The sequence below is a fragment of the Nannobrachium achirus genome (assembly GCF_963921795.1).
Source record: "Nannobrachium achirus genome assembly, chromosome: 9".
Taxonomy (NCBI): Eukaryota; Metazoa; Chordata; class Actinopteri; order Myctophiformes; family Myctophidae; genus Nannobrachium; species Nannobrachium achirus.
This window is the reverse complement of record NC_137818.1, coordinates 51,361,532-51,378,384: the sequence shown is the minus strand read 5'-3', so window position 1 is coordinate 51,378,384 and position 16,853 is coordinate 51,361,532. Positions and strand designations below refer to the sequence as shown.

Genomic DNA, 16,853 nt, shown 5'->3' with positions numbered 1-16,853 from the left:
GATGCAGTCAGTCATGCACTATAATATCAGCTATACTGTAACTACACAAATGCTCCAGATCTGCTAAGAGAACGGATAACCAATATACAAGCTCACAATGCGCATCATGTTGTGAGCTTTTGGATTGGCTATTATCGGGCAGGTTTAGAGGCTTTAGTTAGACCCTGCTCTACATTATTATTATTACAACAATACACCAGCTAATGAGATGGCTATACATTTATGCAAAGACGTTTGTTTATTTATAAAACAATTATATAGAGTTTGATGTATCTACTAAATAATCAGTCAAGGGAGAAAGCTATACAAACATTGATATTGATAATTGAGTCACATTGATGTTCTTGCTTTAAAGCTGAATTTGACAAATTGATCTGAAAGTTGAAACTGGCTTACGTAATAAGACGTGACGCTTGGCATGTCAGTGATGCATTCTGTTAAGTTCTGCTAAAGAGGTTTGGCTTTCTGCTCGCTGTTGGACGGCAGAATAACAGGAAATGCTGATCTCATGCGCTGGGAAGATTTATCCGGAAGCTTTTTATTGAACCTGAAAAGTGGCTTTAAATTACCCTGCTCTCTGGTGCGCTGGAACAGACAGACAGACAGACAGACAGACAGACAGACAGAGAGACAGACAGACCAACGGACAGATGTCTCTCTGGCTGCCAAACTATTCCCGGCCGCTGAGACCGTGCCACCGGTACCTACTGTTCTATCAAATGAACGGGAGAGGAAAGGAGACGAGAGGAATGGCTTCCGTGGTATAATTATGTGAAGCACCGTGGCCCGGTGGGGGTGCAGAGCAGAGGAGAAAAAGATTGGAGACTTACTTCTGACTGTCTTGTTTTGTTCCAATTTTTGCAGCTGCAGCTGAAAAAAATGGAAATGATGAGGAAATGATTTTCAATGGCTAGTTTGACCAATCCAACTCTGCCTTGTTCCTCCGCTCCAGTTGGCTCCTGGAAACAATGAGAAAACACGCCCATTAACCACATGAAGCCTACTCTGTCTTGGCATGTCATAGTAGGTGAACATTAGGCAAAATTGAATATTTTATTAGACAAAAATGGAGAACAGTACAGTAAGTGATAGTCAATACAATCAAAATGTTTAGTACAGTACAAGTACAGTTAAACACCCTGCCTAAAAGGAGCATCCCAAATAAGTCCTTTTACGGCCTTGTTTACAGTACGTTGGAAGTCCTTGGTATTCGATTCATGGACATAACAAATAGCAATAGCAAATGTACAGGGTAGGGGAAACAAGGGCCAAGGTATGGGGAGGGGGTGCTCACTTCTCACCTTTCTATGGGAGAAGTGATAGCTACTTCCGCCTCTGGCCTCCTGAAAGGTGAGTTTCCAGGGCAGTTTTAAAGGAGTGTAAAGGAGTGTTTTAAGGGAAGCAGTCAAGGAATTCCACATCTGGGTGGCAGTGATCATTCGGGAAAAAAATAGCAGCTCTATAAGCTCACAGCGCATTTGTTGCGACATTTGCGCTGTGAAACGTGCAATGCGCTGTGAACTTGAAATGTATTGTTATTTTAGCCTTGAAAGAAGTTCTCTAACACCACAGAAATTGTTATATCAATACCAATATCGGTAAGGGCTGCTGCTGCAAGCCAAGTAGTCGAAAGGGATGAACAGTAACGCGTTCCATAGCTTCATTTTGTATGTCATTGCTCTCCGGACCGGCAGATCCTTTTTTTTTTAAGTGGTTAAGTCTGTCATTGGGTTTTATAAATATTTATCCTATGAAAACTATGGAGCTTGTGACTAAATAATAACTATATTGTTTTAACAAGTATCTTTCCATTTCCTGGCATTTCCTATTGAACAGGTACAGTACCTCTGGTTCCCTGATCACAGAAGCATCACAGATGATGGACAGTGTGACCAGGGTAGCTACTGTATACAACCCAAGGCTATACCAAAGTTCAACTTCACTTTAAAGACTGGTACAGCACAGCATGGGAGCACAAGTCTGGTTTGTGGGAGAGGCCAGGGGGGGCTACCCAAACAGTGGTGTGTGTACGCGCATGCATGCTTTTTTATTACTAAAAGTACAGTAGAATGTGAGAAATGGACATTGTGAGGACAATTGTCCTGGTCCTCACAAGATAAACGCTTGCTTTATAGCAGGGGTCTTCAACATGGGGCTCGGGACCCCTACGGGGTCCTCAGAGTTACTACATGGGTTCCTCCAAATCTTTGTGGGATAAGAACTTTATTTTTTCTACACTAACCACTTGAACCCTAGTATCCCTGTTCTGTGAGGAACATGAGCCAAGAATAGCCGATATACAAGCGTGAGGCGTGCTGCGAGGCGTTACCCTAGGCATTACCCTACCCTATTCTTCGCAAAGAGGTTTGGTGTGGAGGGAAAAGAAGAGCAGACTAAGTGTGTGTGTGTGTGTGTGTGTGTGTGTGTGTGTGTGTGTGTGTGTGCGTGTGCGTGCGCGTGTGCACGTGCACGTGCTTGTAGAGGATAGGTTTTCATAGCTGTTAGCGTACTACAGCTGACCACACACTTGGAGTACAGAAGGAAGCGACCCAAACAAAGTAAACAGATCTTATAGTGAAACACCTTGACCGTCTCTCTCTCTGTCTCTGTCTCTTTCTCTTTCTCTCTCTCTCTCTGTGGTGGAAGAATTACTGAGATGTTTTCGATAACTATGTCAAAGTTATTTGCTCAAAAATGATTGTGATATTTGATTTTGTCCATACTACCATACTACTCCGTCCGTAGGCAAAAATATTTGAACTGGGAATGATGAGCTCTCTTTAAGAAGATGAAATCCTGTCTCTGAAGCAACTCTATGATCATTCATTCATTAGAAGGACCAGTAGAGTGTTGTACATACTGTACCCTACGGGTCCTTTTGTACCGAAATTTAGTTAATACTGCAGGATCTTATGTTTCCACTAGGGATGGGACGATATGAACATTTCTTATCACGATGATTGTGACAAAAGAAATTACAATATTATTGCAATAATCAAAATCCATTATCCTGGGGCAGAACATTTGTTGCGACGCGTTGTGAGCTTGTAGATCGGCTAATTTTTGGCAAAGACTTTTGATAAAGTCTATTAGTGTATTATATTATATTATAAGTACCCTTTACACATTATAGAGTGGTACCGGATATGCAGCTCGGCAAATAAAAGGTGAATTGATCCCAGTGTGAGACGGAGGATTAAATATCCATGATATGATTATCGTGAGTGTTTTTTATCACGATAAACGATAATATCGCTTATCGTCCCATCCCTAGTTTCCACGTCAAGCAGAACACCATTATGGAATCCACGTTGTACCATTATATGGAATATTTGGGATGCAATAAAACTACATATATGGAAGGGTCCTGACTGAGAAGAGTGTGAGGAATATATTGGTGGAAAAGTTAAATTGTTCCAGCCCTCACTTTTTAGAGGGCTATTTTTCAGGGTTACGGCTTAGTAAGGTATGGGATTAGGTTAAAGGTTATGCAGATGTCTGTGAGGCTTAAGATGAACTATTTTGGAATGAATAGAATCTATGGAACGTCTGAATAGGTCATTAGTTAATACCAACTACTGTGTGTGTGTGTGTGTGTGTGTGTGTGTGTGTGTGTGTGTGTGTGTGTGTGTGTGTGTGTGTGTGTGTGTGTGTGTGTGTGTGTGTGTGTGTGTGTGTGTGTGTGTGTGTGTGTGTGTGTGTGTGTGTGTGTGTGTGTGCGCGCGCGACGTGTGCGTGTTTGCGTGCGCCCGCCCGCGTCTATGCTCTTATGTGTTGACTGTTGACTACCTCCAGGTGTGTAGATGTGTTACTTAACAAGCAGTGAACCTCAAGACTGCGAGGCAGAATAAACCTGTGTTTCATTCTGTTGCGTCAGATGAAAGAAAGATAATATGTCAAACTGATAAAGATGGGAGGGGGGGTTGAGAGAAAGGGAGCGAGAGACCATGGTTATGAAGCTCACAGAATGGTTATTGTGGGACTGTTTATTTGCAGGCCAACACCCCGATAGCCCCTATCTGTTAAACCAATCTTAAATTAAACTCTTAACTCAAAAAACATATTGTATCCAATCTGTATGGAAGAGTATGTTAAGAACCCATTCTGAGCCCACCAAATTAACGGATTATAATGTCCAGAGTGCCTCTCGCTGGCTCCATTAACGGCCATTATCTTATTTTGAAGGCCAGAAGTCCACAGCGTAAACACTTCCGGTCTGACGTCATCGCGTCCTTCACCGGAATCGATCATTGTTTACGTGGTGTCATGGCGGATCGGATCGATGCTTTTCAACATGTGTTTTATAAGCGAGCATCTATTGCCATCTTCGCTTCTAAAGTGTTGTTTTGAGATAATGGACATTAAAGATGAGATCCCCCGTCTGCCTCAATGTTATGGGATTACTATTTTGTGCTCGTGGATCCGCGATGATGATAAATCAGCGACGGAGATCAGCTCGAGACCTTCCGCCATTGTACACGGTAGGATAACCGCCGTTACAGTAATATATTACTTTTCGCGAGATATCTCGGGATTGGCACTCGAGATACTCGAGTACATTTCACGAGATATCTCGGGAATGGCACTAAATCGGTTAATAGGTTCCTCCTCTGCCACTGCTAGAGACTCTTTCTTGGATGAGCGGGAGATGTTTGCAGCTTTCGGGCGCCTGCTGGCCTACTGGTCCAGGCGCATACCACATAGGCATTGATGCCTGACGGCGTCGCCAGTTCGATCCCGATCCGGACGACCTTTGCCACGTGTCACTCCCCATCTCTCAGTCAGTCTACTGTCCTATCTAATAAAGGCATAAAAGCCCCAAAACAAAAATATATATAGGTTTGCAGCTTTCACAAGAGAACACATGAACAGACTTATTCACATACATCCCCTTCCAGAAACCCTCTACTTTGTTAATGAATGAGCAAAGCTATGAGTAGTTAATTTGGATAACAATGATCAATCTTTACACAATATTTATTATTATTATATTTTTTTTCCTGCCCATGGACAGCAGAAATATAAAGGTGCCTCTTAGCATTATTAAAACCAACTAAGCCTAAAACCAAAAGGAACAAATTACTTAATTAAATTACTTCGTTAAATGAAGCAAAACCCCTACACTAAAATAATATCCCACAAAATGAACTAAAACTAAAGTGAAATCAATTAACAAACTTTCCCCCCCCCCCCTTTTTTTCTTTTTAATATATATAAAAAACGAAAAAGAATTACGTTTTAAAACTAGAACAGCTCTGCTGTGGACCGGACAACAGAAGTGCCACAGAGAAGACCCATTTGCTCATCCACATTCCGAATGTACACCATATGCAAGAAAATTGCTAGCATGCTCCTCCTCACTAAAGCCCCGCTCTCCGTTGCATTGTCTCCTGTCATGAACCGTGACTCCGCGCACACACAGGCTAATCTCATTGTGGAGACAAGGCCAGCGTTTCATTGCCTCCCCAAGGTTCAGCGAGACAACGAGTGGAAGCAACGCCAACTCTTAATTTACTGAGATGTTTTAGCTTAACCGCATTCCCATGTTAAAGGCCCACGGCTGCCTGCAGACGGTAGGTTGCTTGCTCTCGACGTGGGGTTCCGGGGACCCCCAGGGGTGCTTGAAGGGGTTTCCAGTGGGTCCCCAGCTAAGTGTTTGGTGGTTCCATTTGTACGCTCTCAAGGTGGTTGCACACTGCTGCGTTTTTCGTTGCGAAATGCGTTTTTCAGGACAAGGAGAGAGAGGGAGATAGAGAGAGCAAGGGACTGAGTGGTGCGCGAAACGGGCGGCAGTGTGCAAACGTGACTGACACAACGTGAGGTTGATTTTTTTATTTGCGTGCTCCGAAATTCACTCCGATATTCGGCCCGAAAAACGCAGCAGTGTGCAACCAGCTTCAGAGTGAAATTAAAGCTGTAATGAATAAAATGTTATTTGAACCAACCAATGGTAGAATCGGTTAAATACAAATAATGTACTGTAACTAGCACATCGCAGTGGTTGGAGGGTGCCATGGCATTGGTCCGACATCTCATTGTTCCCACAGCTCATTAGTCAGAATCTGGTGAATGTTAACCCATTTAGGCTTAACCTATATTTAGGCCTAAATCAGAAATTAGCCTACAAAAACAAATATGTTGCTACATACTGTACATGTACTGTAAGCCCCTCCCATACACTAAAATGTATACCCGGCCTGAATGGGTTAAACTGAAAAAAGAAAAAAAAAACTATGCCTAAACCTAAACCTAACCCTAACCTCAGTAAAACTAACCAAATTAGGACTAATGAGATGTAGGACTTATGGGCAGTCCCCGGTTAGAGGGGTCTCTCTATTCTTTCTTTGAGACATTTAGCCCCTGGCGGACACTTGCAGTACAGGTCCATCGCGTTAACGTTTGTACACTCAGAGTTACATTAACGGCTTGTGCTTGTGTTCAGGTGTGGCCCCCGATCTCTCCTGTTGTTCTGTGTTTACGCAGATGATCCGTGCTTATTGTTTTAACATTCCTTCACTTAAAAAAGTGGGCGATGGTGAGTTGAGAAACCGTGGGACCTCAAGTTATTGGTTTTTGTAGTTAGCGTGTGTGCGTGCATGCATGTGTGTGTGTGATTGTGTGCGTGTGTGTCTGTGTATGTGTGCTCCAGGCACATTAGTCTGAGATCAACAGTAGTCCGAACAGATTTGTTTGTCCAGCTGCTGAGTCGCCCCCTGCCAGGCGTGCACACACAAACACACACCCAACAATCACACGCACCCACACACACACACACACAGGGGCCTGGGTCTTTGTGACATATCTAAATGGAGTCTTGCGTTCCCCCTCTTGTTACGCAGGCGTGTCCATAGGGCCATGTCCATCTGTCTCTGTCTGTCCGTCCGTCCCTCCCGTCCGTCCTCCTTTGAATCTTTTCTCTGTCCGTGGTGCGCAGTTTGACCCCCGTTGCCCTTGACACATGCATTTCTATAGGCTTAGCCAATCAATAGAGGCTCCCGTGGCCCTGTGTCAGATGTCTGCTGCTCTAATTGAAATCAACAACAACCCAGGGTAAAGGGCGAATTAGGGTGTGTGTGTGTGTGTGTGTGTGTGTGTGTGTGTGTGTGCGTGTGCGTGTGCGTGTGCGTGTGTGTGTGCGATGATAAATGAGGATATAGTTCCACTACATTCACATGGTGATCATGCATTCATTAGCTGTTGCTGGATATTCGTTTTTGCCGAGATTAATGAGAAATGTATACCTCTATAAAATGATAATGTGAGATTAGATGTCCTGGACTTAAACTGGTGAAAATGGCTGATCTACAAGCACACAACACTCGTGCCGCGTTGCGAGCTTGCAGATCGTCTATTTTCACTACTTCATAATTATTATTATTTGTTTATTTATGGCATTGCTTAGATTTGTTTGTTTGTTAGTCTGTTTTAAAATGTATAAAACTGTGGTTGAAAAAATAAAAAAGATTTTTATTGAGTGGAGTTGTGACCCATAAAAATTGGTCCCACAGTTTGGGAAACAGTGCTCTATATGATGATATGTGTACAAGACTATAGACTCGATTACATACCTCTCTTATATGTATACATATATAAGATATCATATGTATGTATACATGTACATCTAATATAGATCATTAGATAATATAATACCTCTATAATATATAGATATAATCCTAGATATGTGTACATCTATACATAATATAATACCTCTACATGATACAGTATATGTATCCACAAGACTATGGCCAAGTGGCCATAATCTGAGAGTGTATACATGTAACCAAATGGATCTTTAAAGTTACAAATATAATAAATTGATACATTTTAAGGATCAAGGATTTCAGGATTTCTTACTAATATTATAATACTCGTAAGTAAGATTATTGTTCTTATGGAGAAATAGGTAGTGTGTTCACATGCTGGTCATAAGAAATGATACATTATGTGAATGCAGGCAGCGGCTGAGAGATTATCCGATTAAATGCTTGGTTAAATTCCATCTTAGAGAAAATTAAATCATGTTACGCTCATTCAAATTAATGTGACGTGTCTATGGGAAATGAAAAGAAATGGCCCTTGAAACGGGCTTCTCAAAAGTTTGAATTGGCCAGTTTCATCTGATGAATACCAGCCATTTTAACATATTCCAGTTATATGCATAGCAACATTTAATGTGTTCACATAATATTCAAAAGTAAATTGTGGATGAATTATTATTAGATTTCTGTTTGTACTGTATTCCTATATGAAATAGTAGATTATTGTTTGTAGTTCTGGATGAAATGGTACTGTTTTTATGTGTAGTTCTAGACAAAATAGCCGATCATTGTTTGTACTTCTATATGAAATATAGAAGTACTAGTGTTTGTAATCCTAGACAAAACAATAGATCATTGTTTGTAGTTCTGGGTGAAATAGTAGGGTTTAGTTTGTAGTTCTTTTGTCCCCGGGGGGCTAATGGAGTCCGGTTACACAGCATGTAAAAACTAATCGCCATAAAGTTGTCTTTCACCAAAAGCACTTGAACTAAATGCTGGTTCCGTTCTTGCGCCGCGTTCGCCAGCTGCACTTTGAAGCCAACCTACTGACAGGATGGCATTCTGAATCTGAAGGGCTCGGAGGATGAAGCTTACAGTCTTTCACTTTTCCTCTGGATAGCCGAGCAGGTGATAACAGCACAGCACAGCACATCTGCTGTTCTGCCAAATGTGGAATAAACCGCGGGTGTGCACTTTATATCGTCGTTGTCGGGTGGAAACCTTGTATGTCCAAGACCATTCGTTTTGTATTCGTCATTTTAAAAAATGAACTAAACTAGTGAAAACAGCCGATCTACAAGCACACAACGCCTCGCACCACGAGGCGTTGTGTGCTTGTAGATCGGCTGTTTTCACTACTTTTGTGTGACAGCCTTGTATGATGAAGCAGGGCTTTGCTTCGTGAAAACACGTACAAACTTGAAACTTGGAGATACGAGGTTTCTGCCCGACAGTGACGATATGGTACTGTATGACATTGCTTTATAAATCATTTTTAAGCAGACAGCTCGGCATGGTTGGGATTTTCAGCATCAAGGCTCCGTCAGGCAGACCTACTTTAAAATAGTTCAAATCCCATCCCAACTGTTCCCTGGGTTCCAGGGGGTCCCCTGCTAAATGATAGTTGGGGACCACATGAACCCGTTGTTGAAGCCAAGGATATCACTGATGTACAGTCACGTAGAGCAATGATGGTCTCAACCGTTTCAGGCGTTGTGGGTGCGTGTGCTGCCTGCTCTGTTCTGAAGCACACTGTGGGTGTAGTGTCTCACTACACTCTTCTCACAGCAACCGAGGATCGCAATCAGATTACTGAATAAAGACAGAAAGACGGAGATCTCCGACTATGGCACACAAGTGCCTACTTTTGAATAGACAGAGATCTCCGCCTAAGGCAATTGTTTTCCTTTTTTATTTAGGTATTAAAAGGGTCTTAAAGGTCCTTACCCACAGGTTGAGAACCACTGACGTGGAGCATGCACATCCATGATGTTGATCAGGTGCAGGCCAAACAGAATATAAGCATACAGATACAGTCTCCCCTAATCCTCTGGGATCCAAACATATCGATCTGCAATAAACAACAAAAAAGTAGTATTGACGTCGTATCTTTCATGTGAGCAAAGATGACATTGATTACAGTTCCGTTAAAACATCACACCCAATATCAATTTCAGCTTCATCCCTGTGAGAAATGAACATTCTAAAAAATACAATTTCCCTTACAATTTACGATTTAGAGCGATATACAATAAGCAAGGACAGCACAAAATACACAAATAGTAATCTCAGATCATAGGTAAACCAAGAACCTATCATCAGTCTAACAGTAGAATAACTAGAACAGGGGTCTTCAACAGGGGGTCCGCGACCCCTAGGGGGTCCGCGGAGGTACTGCAGGGGGTCCGCGAAATTATTGCTTTAAAAAAAAGAAAGAAAAAAAATTAAAAACATTTTTTTTTTGCCTTTTTCCACATTCATGTTAAAAAATAAATCATGATTCTATCCATTTTGAATAGCTTGAATACATGATTACTATGCAATTGACAGATTGTTGATATTATTGACATTTGTTCTCAGTTAATAAGTAGTATGTTTAGAAATGGTAGTGGTACGGCCCACCCTGCTCGCTGTAACTTGTACTTGTTTAAAATAAAAAAATATGTCGTAGCCCCGACCCCCCCACCCCACGAGGTGGTAGGGGGTCCCTGCTCCATCTCCCCATCAGTTTGGGGGTCCCCGGCCTGAAAACGTTGAAGACCCCTGAACTAGAACATAAATAATCTGTATTCTGTACATTGAAACTACAGTATACACACTATAGGATGCCTCGCATCAGTCTACGTAACATGCTACAAGTATTATGAATTGTATTTTCTGTATTATTTTGTATTATATGTATGCTTGTATCTTCCCTAGCCTAGACACAAACACAGCATTGAATTCTCACCACAATGCGTAATAGAAAAATATGGAAAATAAAGTCAAAACGATCTAGATGCGTCAATTAAAACAAAGTTTTGGCTGAAAGACGGCAGACAAAATGGGCAGAATCCCGTTTGTATTGTCTTATAATTTGGTTTCACTCGGGTCGTTGGCTAATTGGGAGCAGGTCTGTCTTGCGGGCTACAGTAATTAATCCCCTCCATCGCAGCCTCCTCATTAATAATGCATTTCTTAACAGGTCATGACACAGCGAGTGGATTTAAGTCTTTATCCCATAGACTGGCCAACCCAGCCAGACGGCCGCAGCGCGAGCCAATATTTTCCTGTTCGGTGGCCGCCGTCCAAGTTAAACACCTCTCCCTACTCGCTTATGGCTCAGCTTTCCCTGGCAATAAAATAAAACAGGTTGTAACATATTCACGATTATGGCATTTTACATGACGATTAATTGTCACTCAAACAATTGCGATGTTTTTGTTGTTGACAATTACATTTCTGTTTGGCTTGTAGGCTTTGAAGTTGCACATGGCAGATATGACACGTAACCTAAATATAAAAAGAAATTGAGGACATATTTGACAACTTTACACTTTAAAAAGAACATTGATAGTGGAAATAGCCGATCTACAAGCTCACACCGCGTCGCGATGCGACGCGTTGTGAGCTTGTAGATCTGCTATTTCCATTATGTTTTACTTAAAAATATACAGTATGAACATGGAAACAATTATGACGATTATGAAAAATAATCGCTATTATGTCAAATAATTGCTTTAGACGATTATGTAATCATTTGTGATAGCCCTACTACAGTCGGTGACCATCAATATGTCCATACACGGATGTGTCCGTGGCAAAAGAGTTGTCCTTGTCCGTGGCAAATTTTAGATTTTCTGTTTTAAATAGCATTATAAGGTTCTTATTTTGATCGTAATTTGTCATGTAATTTGTACAGAAATGTCCACCACAAGTAACATTTCTTTGTAAGTCTGTGTACACTGTAAAAATACTCTGTATGAATTTATCTGAAGTGAAAAAATCACACCCGTGTGAACTGAGCGGTGGTCGTGGAGGCTGCGCAACAGCAAAACAAATATATATAGTGTGTGTGTGTGTGTGTGTGTGTGTGTGTGTGTGTGTGTGTGTGTGTGTGTGTGTGTGTGTGTGTGTGTGTGTGTGTGTGTGTGTGTGTGTGTGTGTGTGTGTGTGTGTGTGTGTGTGTGTGTGTGTGTGTGTGTGTGTGTGTGTGGGTGGGTGGGTGTCTGGCCTGGCCTGAACAACAGCGCCCCTCCCTTAACATGTGTGGTCACAAAAGGTACTACATACAGGCTACATACACCATACAGACAGACACGCATACAGACAGACAGACAGACAGACAGACCCACACACACGGCCACGTATAGGAGCGTTGTGACCACCGCTCAAAAACATACATACATTTGCACAACTGATTTGCACAACAGGACCCTTATGGGACCCTACAGGGCCTTGCTCCCAGAGTTACGCTTGGTGTTAACATGCAGGCTGTGTACTGTACAGGTTCTTACACGTGTATTAAATGTCTGCTGTGTGTCTGTGTGTGCGTGCATGTGTGTGTTTAAGCATCACGTTCCCGTCCGTGGGGAGGAGTGTTTGTGTGACATCGTGTTTGTCTTTCGCCGCGATGCACACAGCCAAAACTCGGCGTGCGGGCCGCGAGCTCTCTGTCGGACGGCGGCGGTCTGGCTTTGATCTCGGGGCGGACATGGGGTTGAAAAAACCGTAGGAGGTTTGTTGTTCTGGGCGGTGCAGGACTGTACGTTCCTCCCGTTCCTCCGTCTCACATTTTATTTTTCTGCTTCTGTTGTCTTTTCTCCCAAATGTCCCGATCCTTTATTTTGTTTCTGTAAAACGATGACCATCCTTTCATCTCTGGCTTCCCGCCCTTCTTTCTCTCTCCATCTATCTGTCTCCATCTCTCTCTCTCTCTGTTTCTTTCTTTCTGTTTCTCTGTTTCTACTCTCACACTCTGTCTTTCAGTTTTGCTGTTTTTTGTTTCTCTCTCTCCCTCCCTCTCTCTCTCTCTCTCTCTCTCTCTCTCTCTCTCTCTCTCTCTCTCTCTCTCGGTTAAACCCTGCTCTGTTCAATCATTGATGTGTCCCAGGTGTCCTCTCCTCACTGTTTGTCGACCTCGGGGGAGAAGAGCGATTGGCTTGTCCCTACCCCATGGTCCCTCCTCCTCCCTGTCACTCCCTTCCTTCATTTCCTCCTTTCTTCCTTCCCTCCTGTGTCCCAATCAACGTCAGACGACCTCTCTCTCCCCATCCTCCTCCCTCTTGTTATCTCTTATCTATCTCATTTAGGGATGGGACGATATGAAAATGTCATATCACGATGATTGTGACGAAAGAAATCGCGATTTACGATGTTATCGCGATAATCAAAATCCATTATCCTGGGCGGAACATTTGCCTAAAAATAGCCGATGTAAGCCATTTACCATGAGAGGGAGTGGGCTTCGCCTCGTGCCACAACCCTGAAACAGTGGTAAATTATCCAACAACCCACGACCCTCGAATGGTAAATTGCTTTTCTACCACTTCTACCATTATAAATGAAATAAAACACAGTTGTAACTTGCAAGAGGCGCATTGATCTTGGAAATGTTACAACTGCAACACAACAGTGGGCGGGGTCCATGAGCCAACTAGAGGTTGTTGACTGATTTACCACTGTTTTAAGCCAATCAGAATCCAGTATCTGAACATGTGACCACAAAAAGTGGTAGAACTACAAGCTCACAACGCATCGTGTTGCGAGCTTGTAGATCGGCTATTTTTTGGCAAAGACATTTGATAGAGAGTGAAAAAAGAATGTATCAAGTACGTATATTATAAGTTTAACTGGTACCAGATATGCAGCTCGGCAAATAAAAGGTGAATTCATCCCAGTGACTGACAGAGGACGATATCACAATAAATTAAATCTCCACGATACGATTATCGTGAGTGTTTTTTATCACGATAAACAGTCTCTCTCTTTCTCTCTCTGTCTGTCTGTGTTTCTCTCCTTTCTGTCTCTCTCTTCCTTCCTCTCTCTCTCTCTCTCCCTCCCTCTCTCCATCCTCTCTGCCCGCTAGACTTCAGAGAGCCAGCATCAATTAAGTAAGCAGTAGGGTTCCCTAAGCCATTAGGCATATTAGTGTTGGGTCCGTGCCTGTGCCCCCGTGCTCAGACAAAGGCCTTTTAAAGCCTCCCGGAGTCTTCTGGCTGCCGCGAGTCCTGATTTGTAGGCGCACACAGTCTATTCCAGCCACAGTAGGCGGTAACCGTATAATGCTACACTGTCGATGGCGATTATTTACTTCATTCTCCGCCTCGGTGGCGCTAACAAGCGAGCTTAACTCGCCCTCGCGGAAGTTATTATCCCAAAAAGCGACCGCAACGAGCCAACGTCGTTTATTGACCGCCGATTAACAATAGTGACGTCCGTGCGGGAGTGATGCCCCGCGTGATTGATGACATCCAGTGATCTTCTGCCTGCCTCGCCGGAGGATCCGTGTTCAGGGGTGTCACACCAAATTCTGGGCCCTGGGTAGGGTACAATGATTCACTCACATTTTGTGCTTTAACTATTGAAAAATAGCAGATCTACAAGCTCGCCGCTCTGCAAGCTCGTAGATCTGCTATTTTTGAAAAATCTATTCTATGTCTGTGAGGCTCAAACTTTTTCATGTGAAGGACCTCCAAAATGATATGTATTATTTGGCCACAGTTTCGTTCCAGGGACCCCCCAGAAGCAAAATTTTAGTTTTTCTTTTCAATAGCTAAAGTATAACATACGGTAATTAAGGCCCCTCCACCTTGGGCCCTAGTAACTCAGTCCCACTCCTCCCCCCCCCCCCTTGTGACGCCCCTGTCTGTGGTATATATTTAACCTCTGGCAATCGCTGCTTTGTCCCACAGGTCACCATCACACACCTCAGCTTCTCAACACTGCCAGCCTGCACTCATCAATCATGTTTGATTTTCTGCCACGAGGCTTAGATAGTGGGATAATGGTAGTGGATGTAGTGCGTGCGCGCGTGCATGCATGCGGGCGTGTGTGCGTGTGCGCCGATGTATGTTCGCCTCTGTGTCAAATAAATGCACGTATGTTTGCGACTGTGTGTGGGTTGTGTGTGTGTATATGTGGGCATGTATGTGTGTCTGTATGTTAAAGGAATGCACGTGTGTGTCTGTCTGTCTGGGTGTGTGTGTGTGTGTGTGTGTGTGTGTTCGCGCATGCACACGCGTGCACTTGATCAAAATGGAGAGAGCGCACTCTATTAAGCGTTTGACAATTGAAGACCTCCCACTCCAAAAGACCTGCTCGGATTGTTCCTCTCTCCCCGGCCCTGAGAGACGGGGGGGTGGGAGGAGGGGAGGGGGGGCACAAAGGCAGGTCCCCCGGGGGGGTGGGGTGGGGGGGGGGGCTTCCATTTTCCTTCTAATGAAGCTGTCCGTCACAACGGCTCGTTGACAGAAGGCCGGGACATCATCACTCCCACCTGCCTGCACTCCAAAATCCACATCCACTGTTCCATCCTGAGCACTCCCAGAGAAACTGCCAAGCGCGGGGCAGAGCTGAGCCATACTTCAAATCCTCAGCGTTCGTTTTTTTTAAGCCTTTATTTTGACAGCAGTTCAAGACACAGACAGGAAATGCGGAGAGAGAGAGAGAGAGAGGGAGAGAGAAATAGAGAGAGAGAATAGGGAAATTCAGCAAATAGTTTGGCTGGATGGGCCCTCACTGATCAGGGTGTTGCATATGCAGCCTAAACGGTTGGCTATCGTGTCTCCCAAGTGTATATTTAACTCGGTGTATACAAAACTCTCAATTTTAACAGTTAGCACTGTTTTTACTGTACTTTAAAACGGTTTGTTTTGATAACGTTTGAGTTTGAGTAACGAGTCAAGTCACCTTTATTGTTTAGCACATTTAAAAACAACAGAAGCTGACATAAAGTGCTTTCCATTCAAAATAATATCCTAAAGAAAAGAAAATACAACATAGTAAAAGAAACATCGTAAAAAAGCAATACCTATAGTATATAGCAGGGGTTCCCAAACTTTTTTGTCTCAGGGCACCCCATAAATATTTTTTTAATCCGAGGTACCCTTATCATTATAATTTTCACTCCCAGCACCTTATATTTATGGCATATCGTCGTTGTCGGGTGGAAACCTTGTGTGTCCAAAACCATTCGTTTTGTATTTATCATCTATAAAATGTACTAAACTAGTGAAAACAGCAGATAACAAGCGTGTGCTTGTAGATCGGCTGTTTTCACTAGATTTGTGCGACAGTCTTGTATGATGAAGCAGGGCTTTGCTTTACCAAAAAACGTACACATTTGAAACTTGGAATTACGAGGTTTCTGCCTGACAGTGACGATATTTTAGTGATTATGTTGCGAGGAAAACGTTGAGATAATAGCCATTTTGGTAAGAACTGACTGAAAATAACTTTGTACTTCAAGTTTAAAATGATACTAAATATTTTTTCAAGTGTCCAAATAAATTCCAAATATTATCAAATTATCTCGCGGCACCCCTGGACTGCCGTCGCGGCACCCCAGGGTGCCCCGTCACCCACTTTGAAAACCCCTGGTATATAGTATACGAGTAACATACATATTGTCACTGTCGGGCAGAAACCTCGTATCTCCAAGTTTCAAATTTGTATGTTTTTTTGCAAAGTAAAGTCCTGCTTCATCACTAGAGATTTATCATTTTAAAAATGATTTAAACTAGTGAAAATAGAAGATCTACAAACACATAACGCCTTGCGGTGCGAGGCGTTGTGTGCTTGTCGATCGGCTATTTTCACTAGTTTAAAGTATTTTTTTAAATGATAAATACAAAACAGTTTTGGACATACAAGGTTTCCACCCGACAACGACGATATAGAACATACATACATGCATACATAGACATCTAGACCGCTTCATTTCAATAGATTTTCACAGCTGATACTCTAGACTGTTGTTAGGTCCATTGAAATTAATTAAGTTCAGTGAGTCATGTTGTCGTCATGTCACTCTCCTGTGTGGAATGTTTCTCAGCCGTGTGACTGAACTGTTATGGTCCTGCTACACTGACTGTACACCACAGCCTGGACGAGTACCAGAGACAGATACTGAATACTGTTCCAGGACTCATCCAGGGGAGACATGAATCCATACATACAGTAGAGTGCCTTAAGAGAGTATGGATTCCACATGTTAAACAGGTGACTGGCACTATGCCATCTGAGTCCTGAGTCTAGAATCCTCAGGGCATCTTTGTACTGTAGGCCACTTTAAGCCTCTGCATGCTACCTTTCTTGTTTGTGCACCACAAGTAA

The 16,853-nt window shown here is 42.9% G+C and overlaps 1 protein-coding gene across 1 annotated transcript in view; it reads left to right on the top strand.

Moving 5' to 3' along the window:
* Window positions 1-5,543: 5,543 nt before the first annotated feature.
* plxnb1a (plexin b1a) overlaps window positions 5,544-16,853 on the top strand; it is a gene marked incomplete at both ends in the record, with an annotated part of 93,287 nt that continues 81,977 nt past the window's right edge. Inside the window, 2 exons of the mRNA XM_080732871.1 lie at window positions 5,544-5,573; window positions 6,484-6,535. Coding sequence (XP_080588997.1) covers window positions 5,544-5,573; window positions 6,484-6,535 — 82 coding nt within the window. The remainder of the gene's footprint in view (window positions 5,574-6,483; window positions 6,536-16,853) is intronic.